Here is a 24,080-nt window from a genome sequence, read left to right on the forward strand (position 1 = left end):
CGGATCCACTCTGCAGACGGAGAGAAAAATAGGATTTTCTTCCGTCTGTAGAATCGGACAATAGCGGGGCCGGATGATATCGGGTGTTAGCAGGTGTTCATTCGCTGACACCCGCTATCCCGTAGGGATGCATGTATGTCCTTATTTCACCCGAAAACGGATGGTTGAAATACAGACATAAGGTCCGCACGCGTGAAAGGGGCCTAAGCATTTGTGTACACAGGCATTTGTTAGCATTGGAACAGTGGCAGCCTGTCCATTAGGGCCACCTGGGCGCCGCCCCCTCTATCCACAGGCCCCCTCTATCCACAGCCCCCTCTATCCACGGCCGTCACCCCCTATTCAAGCGTTTAGCCCCTTTCAGGATGTCGGGCTTTATTACAGCGGAGGGGCTGTTTTTTGAAGCACCTGATTAGAGCCAGAGGCTTTAATAGGCTTCAAAATAGGGTGGGCTCGTGGCGCAGAGCATCGCACTACAAGCCCACCCAGGTGTTACAACAGCGAATGAATATTTGCTATTGAAACACTGATCCTCAATCCGGCCAATCAGAAGTGGGTCTGAGACCCGTTTTCCAATTGGCCAAAAAGGAAGAGTCCCATTTGGCTGCTAAGGAGGAGGGAGGAAACAGAAACCACCATGATGCCCATGGAGAGCAGGGGAAGGTGCTGGTGAATCCCAAAGATAGGGGTAAGTGCTCAGGACCCGACCGACCGGGGTGGGGGGGGGGGTGGAACTGTTTGCCGCCCCTCCCAAAAAAAGTACCACTGGTTGCCACTGCATCAGAACAGCTTCTCTCCCCAAGTCACTGTGATTGCTAAAGCAGCCAGATGCAGCTCAGAAAGAAGTCATAAGCGCCTTTGAAGGAACCAATATGGAACTTAGAAACTTCTCAAACTTATATCAACACCAGCTAAATGTACCTGAAAGTAAACTGCATTTACTCTAAATCATGAAACAGGGTTACTTATAAAAATAGAAATAAGATATACCTTTGCTCAAATCCCAATAGCTTTATACATACACGTTGCATATATAACCCATCATACAGATCTGAACCAGTAGCTCTCCTATCTGCCCCATATTGGCACTATATCCACTGGAGCATTTGCATTTTGCAGAGTAGAGTAGCGACTGACCAGAGAGGAATTACTTTGATACAGTTGTCCAGCTTAAACATGTATTGCAATGTATGCAAACTAAAAATCCCTGTTTTTGTGCAAAGTTTGTAAAAAAGAATGCATAGCAGTGTGCAAAGAGTTCATTTAGAATTTTTACTTATAAGAATAGGATTAGGCGTGAATGAAAGGGCATCTTCATGTCTGCAGCAGTGCAATTCCCAAATATAGCCCTGGAGCCATGTTTTTAAATCATTACAAATATGCGGAATAATAGATATAATTTACCATCAGGATCTTTTTTTAAATATGTATATTTTACATAAGGGGTCAGCAACCTAAGGCACAGATATCATATTGGGCATGCAAAGCCATTTTCAGTAACGCCCATAAGATTGATAGTGTCATGTCTATAAAGCATTTGATATTTCTCATTAAAAAATAACTAATAAGTTTTATTAAATATTATCTAGTCTATAGTATTGTGAGTTTAAAAAATACACTCGCGCCACATGTGCAAATATGGTGCAGCTGCTGTCCCAAACTAAATAAGTTGAACAATGCTTGCATGTGAAAATTAATTCACCATACGACTCTAAACTAAAAAAAAAAAAAAAAAAAAAATTAAAGTCCAAGTGATAAAAGTACTCAGTCCTAACAAGGTGTAATAGCGTTCAGTGGAAAGTCCTTATAGCATATAAAATTGTGCCGTGCTGTGTCTGCAACAGCAACAATCACTTGGTGTCACCAAATCACCATGTGTGAAGTAAAGGTCCCCACTCACTGGATGGAGTTGACCCTCTTGTTATATAACAAAAGGAGTCAAATATTGTTTAGATGGTCGCCCGTGACCAAGGAATATGCCCTTGGCTCTCTCCGGGGTTTTGAAGAAGCACAATGCATGTGTGAAACGTTGTCACCTCTTGGTCTGTTGTTTTAGTCCTGGTGGCAGTCTTTCAATAAACCTGTTGGACGGATGTTGGTGTGCAGCTAATTTTTTCTGGACTCCCAGGTTGTGGCCAATACAAGCGCAATTGACTCACTGCCGCTGGCATGTGAGTCCATTCCGTCCACTAAGAGTACATATCCCATTTCTTTGGTGAAGGACACACTATCCCTGGCATTTCAACGGCCAGGCACTTGTTTCCATTTTTACAAGTGTCACCTCAAGCGTGGATCCTGAGCCCTTTATACCTATGGACACTTGTTTTAATTAGCTCACTACAGTGGTGAATTCACGTTTACACTAGTTCATAGTCACTGGCCTGTATTTATATCATTTTCACAGTATATATATCATTATTATTTTCTGTGTCCTTTTTTTATTTTTAATGCATCGCACTATGCTGTTTCTTTGATGGTTTTCTATCTCTACACTGTGTTTTCACATATTTTTTGACTTCGTTTTAGTGTTAGCAACTTTGCACATGATTGGTTTAGCGCAGTAATTTCCCAGACCCCTGATATACGTTATAGGCATTTGCTCCATGTTTTAAGTATGACTGTGCAGAGCACTTCTCTCTCTTGTCATCAGTCCCATGTGCACAGTGTAGTGCAGGCTCATTCACTTAGTGCAGCAGAGGTCAGTCCTCCTCTATAGGACTGCAGATTGGAAAGACCAACCCTCTGCCTTCCACACCCTTCACATCCTCCTGCAGTACCAGCAAAATTTGCTGAACTACCAGCATGGGCTGACTTCTCACATGGAAGAATAAACTCCGCCATAATCCGCCACTGAATGTACTTCTATTTCCAAATAATCTGCAAGAAAGGAGCTTTCCAAATAAATGCATTGTGATCCATATGTATAATGTACTAAAATGGCCAGAACTTATATTTAATATTTCTAAATTCATCTATCTATCTATCTATCTATCTATCTATCTATCTATCTATCTATCTATCTTATCCTCGATCCCCCATTATCTATCTATCTACATTGCCCTCCTTCTCCTATTATCTATCTATCTATCTATCTATCTATCTATCTATCTATCTATCTATCTATCTATCTATCTATCTATCCTCGATCCCCCATTATCTATCTACATTGTGCTCCTTCTCCTATTATTTATCTATTTATCTTACCATCCATCCCCTATTATCTATCTATCTATCTATTTATCATTTACCTATCTATTTACTATCTATCTATCTATCTATCTATCTATCTATCTATCTATCTATCTATCTATCTATCTATCTATCTATCTATCTACATTGCCCTCCTTCCCCTATTATTTATCTATTTATCTTACCTTCCACCCCCTATTATCTATATGCCTGTTTATCTCTAGCATCTATCTATCTATCTATCTATCTATCTATCTATCTATCTATCTATCTATCTATCTATCTATCTATCTATCTATCTATCTATCTATCTATCATTTATCTATCATTTATCTATCTATTTACTTATCTATCCTTATCCTTATCTATCCTTTTGTCTATCTCTCCATTTACCATCTTTCATCCTTTCTATTATCTGTCTACACAGCTAAATTTAAAAACATAATGCATCATACAGAAATCTTGTGATGTGCACTTTCAACCATCAACAACATAGTAGAAAATACACTATTGAACACATATCTGTATAAAAACATTGCTACAACTTTTTTTTTTCTTGGTTGCAGTGAATAAACCAGACATGTCCAGAATGAGCATGTGCTGGTTCAGCAGTGACAGAGTTAAAAAGAGGGTGTGTGCTGTCACTTTTTCTGCAGATCTGTATTTTTCTGGGGAGAGGCTTTGTGTTATTAATAAATAAATACAATGTATAAATAAAAGAATGTAACATCTTGCTTATATTAGAGCAGACTATTAATGTAGCTTTGTTTGTTTTGCCCATGCATGTTGTTCGATTCAGAGAAGTATTGGCACTGTGTGTCCAGGGCGTTTCCTGTGTCCTGGTGCCTGCAGAGCCCCAGGATGACATGATGGATCCCTTTGTATGGGATGGGATAGGTGGATGCTGATGGGGCTGCAGAGAGTGTGTCTGGAGAGGGGGGCGTGTCCTGATGTCAAGCAGAGCAGGGGGTGTATATAAAGTGATGGTGGGTGTCTGCAGTGTGCATTGTGTGCAGAGGGGAAGCAGGACGGTGCAGTAAGTTCAGCCATCACCAGCAGCATCCCACAACCACCTGCAAGGTCCAGCCATGACTTCCAGGGATTTCTACCCTTCATCCTACAAGAAGATCTTTGGAGATTCTCCCAGGTCCTCCAGCTACCTGTATACATCTAGCTCCAGGTCCCCCCAGACCTACAAGCCAAGAGACACCTATTCCAGCAGCATCTCTTCTTATAGGAAGATCAGCAGCAGGTCCCCAGCCAGCCACCTGTCCTCCATCCCTCAAGATCACTTCGACTTGTCCCAATCCACCGCCCTCAGCAACGAGCTGAAGATCGTCAGGACTAATGAGAAGGAACAGCTGCAGGGTCTCAATGACCGCTTTGTCACCTACATTGAGAAGGTCCACCACCTGGAGCAGCAGAACAAGTTGCTGGAGGCAGAGGTGACCTTGCTGAGGCAGAAGCAGTCAGAACCGTCCAGGCTCAGCCAGGTCTTTGAGCAGGAGATCAGGGAGCTGAGATCCAGGCTGGAGGAACAACTCAATGAGAAGGATCAGGCTCAGCTGGACTGCCAGCAGCTGGAGAACCTTGCCCATCAGCTGCAGGAGAAGCTGGCACAGGAGACAACCAAGAGGCAAGAAGCAGAGGAGGCCATGAAGGACTTCAGGAAGGATGTGGACCAAGCCACCCTGGACCGCCTGCAGCTGGAGAAGAAAGTGGAGTCCCTCCTGGATGAGTTGGCTTTCTTGAGGAAGGTCCATGAAGAAGAAGTGGCCGAGCTTCAGAGTGCTGTGACAGAGGCGCAGGTGGGTCCTTGGGGAAGGGCAGGAGGTGCCAGGAAGGGCGGTGGCTCCTGCAGGGATGGGAGGAGGGGAGAGCATCAGCATCTGTGTGATGAAGATCCATAAGAGGGCACTCCTTCTGAGTGATTCAAGTGGTTTAAGCTCAACACACAGGTTGCAGTCTAATTGTACAATCTCTTTTATATCTACCAATACCTGTGTGCTGCAAGAGCCTAACTGATTGCATACAGATTGATTGGATAGTTTGGGTTTGTCCTCATATAACATGTTTTGGTAAATATAAAGTTGATTGTATGGAGATTGTACAGTCATATTCATTTTTGTAAGGTGTATGGTGACCCTTAGTTGTGCCTCTGCTTTAAACCTTTATTTTTCTGCATGTTACATTAATATTATCTGGACTTTTTAATGTTGGACTCTAGGAAACTTGAAAATTCTGCAGTGGGGCTGCACCGCTATACTGCAGGGGTTAACTGCTCCTTTAGGTCTAGGGGACATGGAAAAGAAGATTTACCAACCAGATCCTCCATAATGCTAGATGGGTTCCCACGGCATCTTTTCTTCCATTCTTATGTGGTCTAAGGTCCTGATGTCATCAAGACTGATGCAGGGTCCACTCCAAAATACAGTCCACTGCTGGAATATGGGGGCACCGTCTACCAGGGAGTGGATGATTGCGTTAGTAAAATTATTTTACTCTCCCCTAGACCAAAAAACTCTTGCTTTGGGGGCACATCCTCACTCCTAATTTTCAGATTTCCTGGAGTTGGGCTTTCATGCTGCATATTATTTGTTTCTATAGTCTTGAAGGGGTTACCTACATATGTTGAACATGTCTTCTAGGGACACATAGGCACCCTCATATGTCATATAATATCTCTTCAGATTTTACCAACTTCGGCTTTTATTTATTTATTTTTTTTTTTATTAATATTTTTAAAAAAGTACAGTTTATTAGGTGGAGGTGGGATAGATAGGCAGATAATAGAAAAAGAGCTAATACTCTATACTTGTATCTGTATGCAGAACATGGTAAAACTAAACAGGTTATGCTGAGTTGGGCTAAAAGGGAAAAAAAGCCACATTGGTCAAAAACCCTTGCTCCATAGAAGCCATGGTTTCCATACATTACACCAATAATGTTCAACAAGTCCTGAAACATTTTTATTCAGCTTGTAATAAATGACAGTTTAATATTAGTCTGTATCTGTACTGTAGACCAGCGGGTGTTCCATTTGCCCCAGGAGCAAATAAGGAATACTTTGCATGCTCCACTCACTACCCTAAAATGAGGAATTGACCAAAATGAAGATGCCTTCCCTTTTAAGAAGGTTCTACTGAACTTACTGTAAGATAAACTTAAAGACGCAATTGAGTAAATATAGAATGACATGTTTGTTTTTATTGCACATATGCGAAATATGAACCAATATGTCCGCTAGCATTAGAATATTGTATACAAACTGCATGTGGTTAATACATTTAATGATAAAAATTAGCATATAAATTACTTTTTTTTCTTAATTAACATCTCTGTGTATATTTTTCTGCAAATTTACAAGTAGACCAAGTTGTCCAGTGACAAAAAAGTGACAGTAACAAGGTTTGGGGCAAGCTACAACATTGTGGTGCTAACAAGAGGGGTGCTAACAAGAGGTGCTAACAACATTCAGCTTTCATTTACATGGTTCAAATCATCTCCTAAAAATAATAATAATAAAAACTGTCGATATACCAGTCCAAGCACCCAGGGGGGTAATGGTTCTTTAATTCTGCATGTCATTTGCTCTTACAGCCCTAAAAAGGGTTACCCACATATGCTGAACATTAGTGGGGAGTGGCACTCTAAAACAGCCACAAAAGGGAAGTCTTCTAGAGACACATAGGCACCACCCCACATAGTTATATAATATCTCTGCAGATACCCTGGAGCATATTGTACATGTGTACAGCTATTAAATATGGTAGGAAATGAGAATGCAATGTGAACTTTTCATTGACAGAAGTAGAATTAGTTGCATATCAAAGTGTTAAGACGATCTTAATAACATTTACTGGTATACTGCATATTTTCCCACCACCTCCTTGTTGCAGTAGGTAGGTTTTGCATTGCCTTGGTGAGATCTACTAGCCATACTTCCATTGGTAAAGGCAGTTAACGCTGGCTTAGGTTTGTGAGATTTTATTGAATTCCATTGCTGGATAAAGCTGAGAGTAACCCACTGGGAGAGGCTGACTGCAATGTCTATCGATTGGACTATTGGACAGGGAGCAAGAAAAATACTGCTAAGTAATCACTGGCAGTATTCCTTCTAGAAATTTCTCTCAGTAAGGTGGGATAAAGGAGAATTTAGATAGTTTCATAGTTGTCCACAAGGGGACAAGGGGTCTTCAGTTGAATTTATTGCAATGGAATTATTACCAGGGATAGACAAAATAACCTTGTGTCATGGGTTAACTTTGCTCTATACACTACAGAGGAGCTGTTCTGCTGGTGTTCCTGCCTTTCCCCCTTCTTCCTGCACACCCCAAGGACAGCTGAGCCCATGCTCAATTGGCACTTCTACAACCTGCAGGAGATTCCAGCATCCCCATTATGAGTACTGGTCAGGTATGGGAGGTGTGATCCTACAGATGCGCCCTATTGCATCTGTCAGCCAATAAGCACCAATAGCAGTGTGGTCAGATGTATGCTGCTGTATTATGCGATCAATATAATAGTTGTAGATGCAGACCTATCAGGTGCTGCGGATTATGGAAAAATGGCACTTGAAAGACATTGACCAGGGCATCAATGTGATTGATGGAGGAGGTTTTAGAAATCATCTACAGCAGCAATTAAGCAAGAACTGAAAATAGGCTTTTGCAGTCAGTACCGGGACAAAGTGATCTAGAGCCCAGGGCGAATATGCCAAAATGCCAACCCCCCCCCCCCCCCCCAAGATGTATGAGCATTATGCGTCAGCAAATATCCCCCAACAATAAATGAGCGTTAATCTGCATGCTTAACCCCTAAGGAAAAATTCCCCCTCCTCCCAGTACAAATCTGTCCCCTGCTGAAATCCCCCTCCTCCCCCAAATCCCCCCAACACAAATGCCCCCCCCCCCCCCCAATAAATCACCCCTCTTAACATAAATCCTCTACCCATAAAATTTCCCTTCTGAGTATACATCTCCCTCTCCCAGGCACAAATTCCCCCCTCTTACCACAAATCTTCTTCCCCTCCTCCCCATCCCTCCTCCCAAGACAAATCCCCCTAAATCACCACTCTTAGCACCCCCCCTTCCCCAAGTTTCCCTCCTAGAACAATACCCCCTGCTGCCCCCCAAATTCCCCCTTCCAACACAAATTCCCTCTCCTCCAATGTCCTTGCAGTGCGCCCCCCCCCCACATGATACCACAGTGCCCAGGAAAAACCCCCCTCCTGCCACCCCTTGTTCTGGCCCTGTTTGCCGTACTTGTGAGCGTTCAGTACACATATTTGGAAATCTTGGTGATCCAACAATTGAACCTTAATTAAATGTGTGCTGGAAAAAAATGGGGATAAACTGTCACAATACAGTATGCACCAAAGGATGTAATTTTGTAGCATACATACATTGAGATAATCTTCAGGAGAGAAGGACTGCATGAGTTAGAAAGAATCTCAGGTGCTAACTGCTAAGTGATCATCATCCAGTGCTCCGTAGATGTTAGATCTTTGGGTGAATATGCCAAAGATATGGTCTATGGGATCATTGGGGGCTCCAGGCTTCATAGGTCTGAGAGCTTCTATGGGGTTATTTAGGGCTCCAGGCTTCATAGGTTCGGGAGCTGTTGTGGGGTCATTAAGGGCTCCATAAGTCTGGTTGTTTTTTCATGTTACAGCAGCTATATGCTTACCCTTTATCATTAATATTTTTCCAAAAATAAGTTAAAACTACACTTATCCCTTAATGAAAATCAGATTTAGAATTTTATATCTTGAACAATGTCTGCTGGTCCCATGAAGTCTTGAAACATATTCTGGTGTAACCAAAATGTTGGTTATATTTCTTTCCTAAAAGCCAGCATGTATGTTGGTTTTATTTGCCTCCCAAAGGAAACCTATTACACAGCAAAATACTTCTGTGTTCAGACTTAGATGGTAGCTACCATTGCTGGACACCTGCAATGCCTTTTAATTTTTTAGGATGGTGACATCATGGCACTGGATAGATTTAACTTCATAGATAACTGGTATAGAATCCAATTATCTCTTTGTGATACTACTTGCATAAACTTACCTTGCAGTGATTCCTTTCAAGCATAGAATAAAATATGAAACCACATTGATCAAAGATTACCAGTCATGGCCATGATGCCAGGAGGAAATGCCTTTATGGAATGTGTTACTATGAGTAGTGAAGTAGGTATACCATGACAAGTTACATGTAAAGATGACGGTGGTCCTGCAAGTTAGGAGTCCACTGCAGATATGGATGTGTTGATCAGTTATTTAAAATGGGGTGTATTGATAGTGATAGGACAAAAATCATAGAGATTAGATGCTGAGATTTTCCAGTGTGCAGGGAAATTTCATGAATGCATTCCAGTCAAACAAGAATTTAATGTGTATGGAAAGTCAGAGCGAGGAAGGGTTAGAACCCCTCTCAGTTTGCTGTCTGAATTTGTATCTGCATCCATACTGTTGTGAAGATCTACATTTTTGAGCTGTCACCAAAATAGGATTAGATAGGAAATCTACATAAAGAAGCAATTTCTCCTTGCTTTGGATAGATTTCCTACAGCTCAGGAAATGAGGAGGGATCTCTCCAATGGGACATAAATGGCCATTTACACCATTCCTACTCTTTCCATAATGAAAACAAAGTCTTGGATTTAAATCTACTGTAGAGAAAACAACATATACATATGTTGGAATTTAAACTTGTGGCACAGTAGAACGTAATGAATATGGGTGGCTCACAGATCTTTACATAGCAAAGACACTAAAGGGCTTCTATAGGAAAACTACAATGTGCATTTTATATACAGTCAAAGCAGATCATGGCACAGCCAGATGCCTAAAGTTAGAAATGTTCATTAGAAAAACAATCCTTTTTTCCCCATTTTTTTTTAATAGTAGGCCTAATTTAAGTGTAGGAAATAGTGTCCGAGTTGTAAAACCTTTTAACTAATGTGCAGGTATCAGTCAGTTGTATCCAGTTATTTCTATTGCTTAGCTAATATTATTATCATTATTTATTTATTTATTTATTTATTTCAGGTACTTATATAGCGCCGTCAATTTACGCAGCACTTTACATATACATTGTACATTCACATCAGTCCCTACCCTCAAGGAGCTTACAATCTAAGTTCCCTAACTCACATTCATATACTAGGGACAATTTAGACAGGATCCAATTAACCTACCAGCATGTCTTTGGACATTATTATACAGGTTTTATATATCGGCAACAATAGACTTGAGATGACAATTTCTCCGTCTGGGATCAGGGGACGGTGGTGGATGCTTGTAGGTGGGCTGCTTTGCTGGCTTTAGGGGAAACAAGCAGTTGTATGGTTTAGATAGCCATTGCTCCCCATAATATAGATTAGGCCAAATGTGGACCTATGCAAAGTAGCAACACTAGTAGCCAACACCCATCCACATCTTCTGTATGCACTTATAATGATTGCAACAAGCACGGATAGTCCGCTGAATTTGCATTGTCTGTACTGGGATGGCCCATGTGTACAGCTTTGATCAGTTGTGCCATCCCCCTTGTTTACTGCAGGAGCCAAAAGTTTGTAGCTGGGCCCCCTTGGCATCCACCAGGCCTCAGTCTGGGTTGATTTGTGGATGGTCTGGCTCTGCCTTCCCCTCTCTATTGCCATAAATATGTATGACTGGAAGAGCCTTTTACAGTATAGGAGGAGCACTTTGTAGGCTGCTTATCCTGAGATTGGTTGAATCATTACTATATGAACAATCACCTTCCTAAGTGTATAGAAAGTGCAAAGGCACCTACAGATATAAGAGGATGTTTGCAAAATCTGGACAGTTATGGTCAGACGGGGCAATGTTGGGGACCTTTACCAGACATTGTCTTGCTGAGCATTCACGGAGATGTTTTTTTCTGGCTAATTGCAAGTGTTCCCAGTCCCCCCTTCTCCCCCGAATTAGACATGCATGGCTGGGCACCCACCATTCATGGTCTGTAAGCAAACCAAGCCATTTCTTTAAAAACTAATATAAGTTAAATTACATTTTAACGGTTTATTGACCTTATAGATTCTTTCCTGTTGATATATTGATAGCCAGTTTGTATGTTAACCCACACCCAGAAAGTGATATGACCATCATCTCTCTGAATGAGATTATTCATCTTCTTTCAGATTAGGGGCCAGTTCACACCACAATAATGCACTCCACATACGTTCCGGGTGAGTTTTTGCTTACAGTTAACACCACCCGCAGTTCCGTTGCATTTCAGATACGTTTTTCTGTGTTCCAGTACAGCTCTGTGCAGAAAAAATGCAGCATTTCTGCACCAGAAACTGACTGGAACAGACTGCACTGGTGTGAACTAGGGCCATAGGAATACATGGAAAACACTGTGCATGCAGTTTTCCTGCAGAAAAATACGCACTAGACTGCATCTTGTGTGAACTAGCACTAAAAAGAAAAAAAGAATGTAAACCTTTTTTGTTTCTGAAATAAGATGCAATTGGTATGAAAACCTTTTCTCCACTCAACGATCGATTGGTTCCTTGGGTGCTCTTAAAGGCTTTATGGATTGTTATTGATTCCAGAGACAAGAACAAGCTGTGTTGTCCTTCAAATGAAACTAGTTGTGTGAAGGAAATCCTGGTCCCCAGTAATTACTTAAATCAGCATTAAACCCAAAAGCAAAATTTTTTTTTATTTTGCAACTTACCAATTCTTAGATGTGATGGCTGTATTTTTTTTTCATTTCAGGCGTTCTTCTATTTTCATCTGGTCATCCAACCAGCAAGTCAAACCATTTACCATGGATGGGTGCTTAACCCCTAGGCGCAAATATGCGTCCTCATATTTGCTTACCAATTAGCTGACACAGATGTGCCGAGAGCGCGTGCCCCGCACACTCCCACCACAGTTACCAGCGGCTAACAGAAATCTCCCGATCACTTCCTGCGATCGGGAGTTTTCTGATCATGTGATCGCCATGACAGCCAATCACATGATTATAAACCTCGCCCTGATTTAGAGCATCAGAAACCTCTTAAAGGGCCGGGAGACGCCAACGCAAAGGGGTTAAAGTGATCAGCTTTTATTTATCCACTTAAAGACCAAGCCTTTTCTGGCATTTTTTGTTTACAATTTTAAATCATTTTTTTTGCTAGAAAATTACTTATAACCCTTAAACATTATAAAAAATCTTTTAGCTGACACCGTAGGGAATAAAATGGTGATCGTTGCAATTTTTTATGTCGCATGGTATTTGCGCAGCGGTTTTTCAAACACAATTTTTTGGGAAAAAATACACTTAAATGACTAAAAAACAAACAAAAAAAACACTATATATACCCCAATTTTTTGTAGAAAATGAAAGATGATGTTACGCTGAGTAAATAGATACCGAACATGTCACCCTTTAAAATTGCACACACTCGTGGAATTGCGACAAATTACGGTACTCAAAAATCTCCATAGGCAAAATGTTTACATGTTACTTGTTTAGAGTTACAGAAGAGGTCTAGCGCTAGAATTATTGCTCTCGCTCGCAGTGATACCTCACATGAGTGGTGTGAACACCATTTACATATGCGTTCACTTCTGTGTGCGAACACAGGGATGGGGGGCTTTACATTTTTTTTTTCTTATTTTCTTTTTTTTTTTTGATCACTTTTATTCCTATTACAAGGAATGTAAACATATCTTGTAATATAAATAAGGATGACAGGTCCTCTTTATGAAGAGATCTGGGGTAAACCAAAAAAATTAAATTTAATCTTTTGCTTTAAAAAAAAAAAATAGTTTGCTTCCACCCTGGACTGGAAGTGACGTCATGACATCGCTCTGGTCCTCCAAGGCCATAGAGGCAATCAAAGATGATCTAGTCTTTTATCGCCTCTGTGACCAGCCAGGTGCACCATTTCGGGCGCGCCAGTAAAAATGGTAAGCCCAAGAAACTTCGGCGAAAGTTCAAATGAGCGCTCAGACCACTTTCACAAAAGAGCCAGCCACCAGCTGAAAAAAAAAAAATACCGGGGTTATGGCTGATAGCCTCAACAATAACCCCAGTAAACCACTTGCAAACCGCAACGTATATATACAGGGGTGCTTAAAATTATCAGCTTTTATTTATTCATGGGAAAAAGTCAAAGAAAAGAAATCTAATGCAGCCACCACATCTAGTGATTGGTAAGCTGCAATAAATAACATTTTTGGTTATGGGTTTAATACCACTTGCATTAAAGCAGCGCTCCACCCAAAAATAGAACTCATTGTACTCCTTCCCCCCTCTGGTGCCACGTTTGGCACCTTTCGGGGAGGGGGGGGATACCCGTCTTTCACAGGTATGCTGTCCCCACTTCCGGGAGCCTCAGCCGCGGGTATTAACGTCACCGTGTCCCCGGCCGCTGGGCCGGTAGGAGAGAGGAGTGGTGCCTTGTGCATGCGCAGTAGGGCTCCCGGAGTGAAGCCGTAAGGCTACACTGCCAGATTCCCTTACTCGCAATGGAGGCGGCATGCACCTGACAGCCGATGGAAACATCAGCTGCGGTGCCGACATCGCTGGACTCCAGGACAGGTAAGTGTCCGATTATTAAAAGTCAGCAGCTACAGTATGTGCAGCTGCTGGCTTTTAATTTTTGCAGCGGTGGGCAGACCTCCGCTTTAACTCCACTTGAAGACAATAAACAAGTAAACAACTTGTAGATAGATATATAGATATGTTAGTGATCAGACAAACCTCGCTTGCAGTTTAGGAGCACAAATCTAAAATATAACAGGTAGAAAGCCAACAGGAAAAGGTAAAATGTATTATTTTCGGTGCCTCAGATACATAGCAGGTAGTATATGAAATACTACATGTATATGTAAACTATATTGTCAAAAGTATTGGGACGCCTGCCTTTACACGCACATGAACTTTAATGGCATCCCAGTCTTAGTCTGGCAGCTATAACAGCTTCAACTCTTCTGGGAAGGATGTCCACAAGGTTTAGGAGTGTGTCTATGGGAATGTATGACCATTCTTCCAGAAGCGCATTTGTGAGGTCAGGCACTGATGTTGGACGAGAAGGCCTGGCTCGCAGTCTACGTTCTAATTCATCCCAAAGGTGTTCTATCGGGTTGAGGTCAGGACTCTGTGCAGGCCAGTCAAGTTCCTCCACCCCAAACTTGCTCATCCATGTCTTTATGGACCTTGCTGGAAAACACTTTTTGATAGATAAAAAGTGCATTTTATAAACATCTATATAGATCAGACCAAAATGAGGGACAAATGAGGAGGAATGAGGGACAGAGGGACATTGCTCCAAATCAGGGACAGTCCCTCCAAATACGGGGACAGTTGGGAGCTATGTACTTGCAATTCTTAATATGAAGGAAGTCACGATCCTCAGTCGTGGGCTGTATGGACAGTGACACCATTTGCAGTGAAGCCAAATATGTTCATCTTTTCTGCTCAGAACTCGCATTCAGCACCATTACATGACAGACAGATCTGACCTATATATGCATTATAGAATCCCAAGACCATTTTTGATCTCTGGATTAGCCATCTGTTATTCTCATGCACTTCCCAATTCCTGATTGTATTTTTTTCTTCGCCATCTCTTCTATTCATCCGAGGCCGATCATTAGGTGCAGCAGTATATGGAAATTAAGAGTGAAAGTTGTATCTGAATATTACTTCCATTCTTAGGTTTCATTAACACTATAAATTCTTTCTGGCTTTGCGCACTGTTGTGTTGCTGAGATCGCTCTGCAGATAAAAACGCTTCCTCTGGGAGATGAATCATAATAAGATTTCTAAAGATCGCAGCGTCCAGGCCGTATTTTATTCCCTCAATCCCCTGAGTCCAGCTGTTCTTTTAAAGCACTTGTCTTACCCACAATACCCCGGGACACCTCTGGGATTTACTGTCAGCTGTTCCTGGGTTAACACCTTCCTTGCTAAGTCTGATGAAGGTCAAGCTAGGACAATGTGATGGATTTTCTTTCTGCCAGATTCATGTTCTTTAGGTCATTACTCATAAGTGATTTTTTTTTCTAAATCTAGTATAATGTATTCATATCTATATGTAGTATTGATCAGGTCACCAGCACTAAGCATGCAGATATTTGTCCAATAAGGAAGCCTTCCACCTTAACGTAAGGAAAGTCCATTGTTCCTGTAAGAGACAGGTATTGGGTATTAGGTATAATTAAACTGAATTTAATGCAGTTGTATATTCCTTTAAAAATAATCAAATGTACACTATATTACTAAAAGTATTGGGACGCCTGCCTTTACACGCACGCGAAGGCATCCCGGTCTTAGGGTCCTTACACATATGCGGACCAGTCAGGTTCGTCTGAACAGACGCTCCATGCATCTCTATGGAGCGACTGATATCAGCGTTGACATGTCCGCTGACCTCCGCACCACTAAATCCAGACGGATGGAAACCCTATTTTCCATCCGTCTGGGGGAACAGATCAGATGAAAATGGACAAGCAGGTCTATTTTCATCCAATCCCCCATAGAGTACAGCAGGGCTCTGATAGGTCCATCTCTGCACAGTAAGCAGAGACGGACCTGTCATCCGCCAGCTCAGTGGGGATCAACAGATCGATCCCTGCTGAGCAGGCGGAGTCCATGAAAACGGACATCAATATGTGAAGGAGCCCTTAGTCCATAGGGTTCAATATTGAGTTGGCCCACTCTTTGCAGAAATAACTGCTTCAACTTTTCTGGGAAGGCTGTCCACAAGGTTTAGGAGTGTGTCTATGGGAATGTTTGACTATTCTTCCAGAAGCACATTTGTGAGGTCAGGCACTTATGTTGGATGAAAAGGCCTGGCTCGGAGTCTCCACTCTAATTCATCCCAAAGGGGTTCTATCGGGTTGAGGTCAGGATTCTGTGCAGATCAGTCAAGTTCCTCCACCCCAAACTCGCTCATTCATGTCTTTATGGACCTTGCTTTGTGCACTGGTGTGCAGTCATGTTGGAACAGTAAGAGTCCATCCCCAAACTGTTCCCACAACGTTGGGAGCATGAAATTGTCCAAAATGTCTTGGTATGCTGATGCCTTAAGAGATCCCTTCACTGTAACTAAGGGGCCAAGCCCAACCCCTGAAAGAAAAAAACAACCCCACACCATAATCCCCCACCTCTCCACCAAATGACTAGTGCAGTCCTAACCTCAACCCGATAGAACACCTTTGGGATGAATTAGAGTGGAGACTGCGAGCCAGGCCTTCTCGTCCACATCCTTACCGCTCCGACAGTAAAGAACCCTCTACGCAGTTTAAGGTTAAACCGCTTCTCTTCCAATTTCAGTGAATGGCTGCATGTCTTTTTAAACTCCCTCCCACTGAAAAGTTTTTTCCCTATGCTAGGGTCACCAGTAAGGTATTTGTACATCACTATCATATCTCCTCTCAAGCATCTCCTCTCCAGAGAGAATAAGTTCAATGCTTGTAGTCTTTCCCCATAGCTAAGATCCTCCAGTCCCTTTATTAGCTTTGTTGCCCTTTTCTGGACTCTCTCCAGTTCCAGCACATCCTTCCTGAGGACTAGTGCCCAGAACTGGACAGCATACTCCAAATGCAGCCGTACCAGAGACTTGTAGAGTGGGGGAATTATCAATTTATCTCTGGAGTAAATCCCCTTTTTAATGCATGCTAATATTCTGTTGGCCTTGCTTGCAGCAGCTTGCCATTGCATGCCATTGCTCAGCTTGTCATCTACTAGGACCCCCAGATCATTTTCCATCCTGGATTCCCCCAGAGGTTCACCCCCTAGTGAGTAATTTGCATTCATATTTTTAGCACCCAAATGCATTACTTTACATTTTTTAACAATAAACCTCATTTGCCATGTAGTTGCCCACTCCATTATTTTATTTAGGTCTTCTTGTAAGGTTTCCACATCCTGCACAGAAGTTATTTCCCTGCTTAGCTTTGTATCATCCGCAAGTACTGAGATTGAGCTGTTTATCCCATCCTCCAGATCCTTTACGAATAAATTAAACAGAATTGCTCCCAGGAGATTCCCATAGACACACTCCTAAACCTTGTGGACAGCCTTCCCAGAAGAGTTGAACTTGTTATAGCTGCAAAGGGGGGGGGCCAACTTGATATTAAATTCTACAAAGACTGGGATGCCATTAAAGTTCACGTGCGTGTAAAGGCAGGCATCCCAATACTTTTGGTAGTATAGTTTATGTTTACATACAGCTAGCATTGGCACCTGATTCAGTCCTATAGCTTCCTGTCATCCAATGCAAAGCAGCACTCAGACTGAAAGAGGGAGGGAAAATACAGGAGCCAGGCTCTGCTACATACACATGTATTAACAGGAATGGAAACATGCTGAGAATGCAGAATGAGCAGAGTTGATGATTTGTGTCTGGGACTGTGGGTGGAGAGGTGACACCACTGCATTCCTTAAAGGAGAAGTCCAGCCTGAGCTTGTTTGGCTGGACCTCTCCTATGGATCACAGGACAAATGACAACCACCCCAACCTATAACTGGCCATTGCACCAAGGAGCACATGGAAGGATGACGCATGTAAAAAAACAAACCAAAATTCCCAGCTCACTTACCAGCCAGTGAGGCCCAATTAATGGCTTAACGGCAACATGTGGTTCTTTAAGGAAACGTGCTGACTTCCATCTGAGAATGCTTGTTGCCTGGCTGTCCTGCTGATCCAAGGTCTTCAATACTTTCAGAGTCACCAGGAACAAACATGCAGATCAGAAGTTCTGACCTCACTCTGATCTGCTTGTTTCAGGACAGTTATTCAAACAGTATGAATTCTGAGGATCGGAATGACAACCAGGAAACATCTTCAGAAGGGCAGAACTGGTATTTTTCCCAGCACAGGTATTCCTAATGTAACTGCTGACAGTCATCACGCAGCAGGGTTCAGTATCTTCCTGTCTATTGCATTGTAATTTATAGCCTTTGCTGGCTTGGAGTGGCAACTCCCCACCGCTTAGATTTGATGTGGATACGGAGTTGTCAATGTTTATAAATCCCTGGCCTAGTCTCATCTATTGTACAAACAAATGGCAACTTACTACCCCAACCTATAACTGGCCTTTTCAGCAAGAAACACGTGGAAGGGCGATGCATGTCAAAAAACAACATACAAAAATTCCCAGCTACCTTACCAGCCAGTCTGCAACACACAGCATATGTACCGGGGGTGCCATAACATGGCCTCTGCAACCTGCGCATATAATTTTTAATGTGTGCAAACTAAATCCCTTGTTTTAACGTGATCTGCTAGACAGGGTTAAATTGGTCTGTTGCAGGAACCACACGTTGCTGTTAAGCCACTAAAGCCGGCCATAGACAACTCGAATCTCAGCCGGTTCAGCAGGAACTAGCTAAGATTCGAACCATGTGTGGGCAGGCTGAATGCACCAAGTTGATCAACTTAGCCACAACCAGCCTGCTGGATTTTCTTTCGGCTGCCATAGCCACTAGCAATAAGCACTGTCTTCTCCCGGCGGGGACGGCTGCCCTTTGCCGTGAGAACACAATGTCTCGGCAGGAGGGATTCCCCTCAGCACTGTCCGTGTTAATGGGGGAATTATGTTTGCAGGAAAGAAATTTGCACCATCTAGCGCCTGTCTAATTTGGCTTCACTGACATAGACTTTGTCTCCTACCCCACATTCACTGCATGTGATTCATCATATATCATATTTAGTTGCATATAGCCTCATACCCTCATGCTATGCTTTCAGCAATACAAGTTATTCTTCAAGGAACATTTTAAATCAAGAAAATATCACAAAGAGAAAAGGTGATAATCAGTGAAACCACTAGTAGGGATTATGAACAGATGCTCTCAGCATGACAGGTCTCCATAGGAAAATTCAGGCAAGCAAAGTACAAATTTTTGGTTTGCCTAGAAAATGTACTTCATATTTGTCTGAAGTACAGTGAATAATGCCATTCTGGATCTAGAAAATTGTGATGTATAAATTGTATGGGTTCTCACAACTTGCAGAAATCTGCATATATGGTAAATAAGTTGTATGTTGCTCATAGGAAATGTTACCAAACAAGCAGCACTGCACTTATTAATCTGCCCATGAAAATATGAGTAATTTTACTTTGCAATATCTACAGTCAGTGTCATACTTGACAATTTTGCTTTTCTTTGTTCAGATCACTGTGGAGATGGATGTGGTCAATAAACCAGATCTCACAGCTGCCCTGAAAGAAATCCGCATGCAGTATGAGGTCCTGTCCACTCGCAACCAGCAGACGGCTGAGGACTGGTACCAGACCAAGATTACCAATGTCACCCAGGAGGCAGCTCGAAACAATGATAACATCCGACAGGCCAAGGAAGAGATCAATGAGTATCGGAGACAGCTACAAGCCCGGACTCTGGAAAACGATGCTCTGCGCAGTGCTAATGAGTCATTAGAGAGGCAACTGCAGGAAACCGAGGACAGGAACAATGAAGAAATTGCCCAAATGCAGGTAACATCTGTCTTTTCATACCCCACAATATGTTTGTTTATTTCATAAACAGGAACACTTGTTAAATGAAACAATTTCATCCCATGGTCCAGGGTACTAACCCATTGGAATACATTCATCTTTATTACAATTTTTAAAAAGGACACAGAGTGCTCATGAACAGTGTAAAATATCTTGGTCTTGGTATTGCTTTGCCATTTGATCACTGTCAAATGACAGGGATAACCAGCTGGGAGCCAGTTAGCAAGAAAATACTAAATACTAGTAATCCTAGTAAGTTACTGAAGCAATTATTACATGCTTTATAATGTTTGATGTTTATCTTTTTAAAAGAGACAATACACCTTAAAGTGTTTTTATGGTTGGTGCCTGTTGGGCCCACTCAGCTCTGGCTTTTTTTGCTTTTATTTTTTGCCTCCGATACTCCAACATTTGGATCTCACTGCAAAAATCCTGACTCCTGTCTGTTTCTATAAACCTGGAAATGTTGGAGGTTTCTATCCAACTTTAGATATTCCAGCTGCTCTTGTTACATTCTTAAGAGTATGAAATGAATACCAATTCCAACAGGAAGAGTAGGACCCTTCATAATGGCTAGAGCAAGAGTGAAGACCCAGTATTTCAAGCACAGAGATCTTACTAAATGAATTCCTGAGAGATAAATGGAATAGTCAGTTGGATTAACTCTCCAACATCTACCAAAAACTAAATACCAGATTAACCCCTTAAGTACATTTTTTAGACCTTTGGTTCTCAGTTATATGCAATATTTCCCATGACAACACCCGTGTTGTACTCTGTCGTACCACAAGCTCATGTGGCTAGCAAGACACAGCTAACATCAACAAGCTGTATTAATAAGAAAAAAATATGCTGAAAGGATAGCAGTATGCTTTTTCTGTGCAAACCTTGTTGGGTTCTGCACCACCTCTGAAGACTTTCTGAACGTACTGACACACTATTGTAATGTTTTGTCTGTAGGAAACCATCAACCAGCTTGACAATGCTCTAAGAACCACCAAAGGGGAAATGGCTCGTCACCTGAGGGAATACCAGGACCTTCTTAATGTCAAGATGGCTCTGGACATTGAAATAGCAGCATACAGGTAATGAATATATAGTACTAAGGCAGTGAATAGAAAACTATCATAGGATACAATTTTGCTTTGTAAAACTGAAAATTTGAATGGATAGATTTACCTGTCACCTGCAAATGATGGAGGCAGCCATTTTGTAGACTGAACCATTATTTATACCATCAGTTCACTATGTGCTAGTGACATTGTTGCACTAGGAAAACCATTATCAGATCCACTGTGTGGAGGAGGGAGTTGAGAGTCATGCCTTATGATGGACTGGGAACAGTAAGAGAGATCACACCCCCAACAGGACCATAATAAGAGGACATCTGATTCCAAATGAATGTGACACACACATACTGGTTTGCATGTATCAAAAATATCTGAAATTAAGAATTTTTGTACAGCATACAGAGGCCTGACTTTCTGAGACTTTTTGGCTAAGCCCTGTCCTTCCACTGTCCAATGAGACTGCCTCAGTGGCCAATAAAAGCACTCTTACTGGACAGTCAGGTGGCAGTTTGTAAATGGGGCCTGATAATGGCTTAACTTCACTAAGTGAAGTTAAATTAGACAGAGGCACAGAAGATGCTTTTCTGACTATATACAGATAATAGCAGGCATATTTTGAGGTCTGCTCTCAGACAGGATGATTATTTTTTTTAAATTGAGTATGGTTCCTGTTAAACGACCAGTGTAGCTTTACCATATAATTTCATCTGAAAAAATTAGGTAAGTACCCACATAAGCTAGAGAACCTCAAGCAAAGGGGGGCCCTGCCATATTGACATGCTGATTGCCATGCCCCTGACTTATTTTGTAATCCCCAAAACCAACTGAGGTTGCATCATGACATCAACTAAGAAACAAGAAATGATTTGTCGTGGTTTGATGGCTTTTGGCAGCATGTAAGCCATATTTGCTGCAGATAGTGCTTCTGTGTTAACTATTTTTTTTCCTTTGTCATCAGGAAACTCCTGGAAGGGGAAGAGACACGTCTAACTACAGTGGGAGGTGGTGGCATGTTTGGAATGGGCTACTCATACTCTTCTGGTTCCTATTCTGGTGGCAGGATGTACCCCTCAAGTACAATCTCCATCCACAAAGAAGAGAAAAAAGATGCAGCTGACGGGGGAAAGGGGGGTTCCCCTGTCCAGCCTAAGCCACCAAAATCAGCAGATGCCTCCTCAGATAAAGCCGCCTCCAAGAACTGAGTTAGCTATAATATTTTGCCACCCACACTTCTGTCATACTGATATTTTTTTATTCCATTTATTTATTTTGGACTTTTATGCAATTAGACTAGCATTAGCCAGAAAAGGTTAAATAATAAGCCATAATATTTCATATTGTCATATTCAGTGAAGGTGTAACAAGGAAACAATGTACTTACAAACTACATCCAAGCTTCAGGCTTAATAAACGCCTAATAAAGAATATGTTTGTCCGTCCTTTCCTTAAAGTATATCTAAACCCAAGAACAAGAATGTAATATATTAGAGGTTACCAGTCCTTAGATGTGGTGGCTGCATTGGTTTTCTTTTAAAGTATAACGAAAGGAAAATATTTTTTTATTTAGTTTTAGATAGAATGGAGAGGAATTAAAACACCTGTCTGGTTTTTATTACTGTTTGTGCCCTTGTTAGGGAGATTCACCCTCTCTATTAGCCCTGGTTACCATCCAGATGACAACCAGCGATTCCCTCACTTTAGAGGGATTTTCTCGTACCCCTTCCCTTACCCTATCCAAAAAAAGTGTTGCCTTTGGTTCTACTTTAAGGCCTCATGCACACTGGACGTTATAATAACGTTATAAAAACTCCAGTAGCTTTGCAGTGAGTTTAACATTTTTCAGTGTTTTTACAATAGCATTTTTTAGTGTTCGCGTTTCAGTGTTTTTTTTTTCAATGGGATCAAGAACATTAAAAAATGCTGGTGAGCCGTGTTTTTGAGCGTTTATCTGCATTTTTCAGCGTTAGAGCGTTTTTACAGCTGAAAAACTGCTCTCAGAACCCACTAGTTTTGGGGTTTTTTTACATCCAAAAATTGCTCCAGCCAAAAACAGTTGATAACAGCCTATGTGTGCATGGACATATAGGATAACATGCTGGAGAGTTTATTGAATGTAGAAAAAGAAAAAAATTTGAAACCAAAAACAGCAGCTGTAAAAAACGTCCAAAAATGTCCAGTGTGCATGAGGCCTTAAGCCTCGTACACACGATCAGATTTTTGGCAGGGAATTGTGTGATGACAGACTGCCTAAAATCCGACCGTTAGTACGCTCCATCAGACAATTGTTGGCCAACTTTCCGCCAGCAAATGTTGGAAGGCGGGCTAGTAAATTTTCGGCGGTCTGTTGTCAGATTTTCCTATCGTGTGTACACAAGTCCGTCACACAAAAGTCCAAAGTACAAACACACATGCTCAGAATCAATGCTCACCAAACACAACATTAGCAGAAGGTGTCCAAAGGGTGGTGCTCAAGAGCTAAAATTCCACATAGTACGTCACTACGTTCGTGTTTGTTGGCCGACAATTGTGTACCGTTTGTATGCAAGACAAGTTCACGGCACACGCCCTTCAGACAGAAGTCTGGCGCTTTGTCTGCCAACAATCCGATCGTGTGTACAAGGCTTTAATCTTTATTTTTTTCCTTCTTTCCTCACCTGGTGATCCTGCCAGTAAAGGACTGTCCTGTCCCAGGGTGACAACACTCACTCGCTGTATTGTATCCATGGAGAAACAGCTTCTCACCTCAAGATAGGAATAGTAAATGCACATATTTGTGCAGAAAAAAAAATGTGCATTTATCATTTTCCCTCAGGTGTCTTCAAAGCAGTGTACCTGTGATCAGTGGATCACTAGTGCAATGTCAGGCTCCTTTAGACAAATCCTTCAGCTTTCTGTGCTCATAACTCCAGAAGGGCTTTCTGTTAGAAAGCTGGAGGACTTGTGTATAGACTAGGAGTGCGCTCATCAGCACCCTCATGGTCTATTGAGAATTTGGTTACAGGAATAATAACATGTTCCAAAAGGTGAACTTATCCTATAAAATGTAGGAACACATCAGAATCCCAGACTCACTTAATGGCAGCTGAAGATCTTGAGTGTCTATCTGCATAAATACAAGAAGAAAAAAGGCAATCGTTTAGAGTGATTTATGTCTAGCATAAGTACAAGTGCACATGGGCATGATAATTCACTGAACAGCATAAGGCCCCTTTCACACATGTGGACCGTTCTGGTCCGCCTGTCAGTTTTTGCAGGCGGACCTGAAGGGACGCCCCATGCTCCTGTATGAAGCGACGGATGTCAGCGGTGGCATGTCCGCTGACACC

At 41.9% G+C, this 24,080-nt stretch overlaps 1 protein-coding gene across 1 annotated transcript; it reads left to right on the forward strand.

Moving 5' to 3' along the window:
* The first annotated feature begins 4,131 nt into the window (after nt 1–4,131).
* Nucleotides 4,132–22,179, forward strand: LOC141132963 (low molecular weight neuronal intermediate filament-like). The gene is made up of 4 exons (XM_073621989.1): nt 4,132–4,997; nt 19,343–19,663; nt 20,645–20,769; nt 21,713–22,179. The coding sequence occupies exons 1-4, from the start codon at nt 4,278–4,280 to the stop codon at nt 21,954–21,956; spliced, it is 1,410 nt and encodes a 469-aa protein (XP_073478090.1). The 5' UTR covers nt 4,132–4,277; the 3' UTR covers nt 21,957–22,179.
* The last annotated feature ends 1,901 nt before the right edge of the window (nt 22,180–24,080 follow it).

The sequence above is a fragment of the Aquarana catesbeiana genome, linkage group LG03 (assembly GCF_042186555.1).
Source record: "Aquarana catesbeiana isolate 2022-GZ linkage group LG03, ASM4218655v1, whole genome shotgun sequence".
In the NCBI taxonomy this organism is placed as follows: domain Eukaryota; kingdom Metazoa; phylum Chordata; class Amphibia; order Anura; family Ranidae; genus Aquarana; species Aquarana catesbeiana.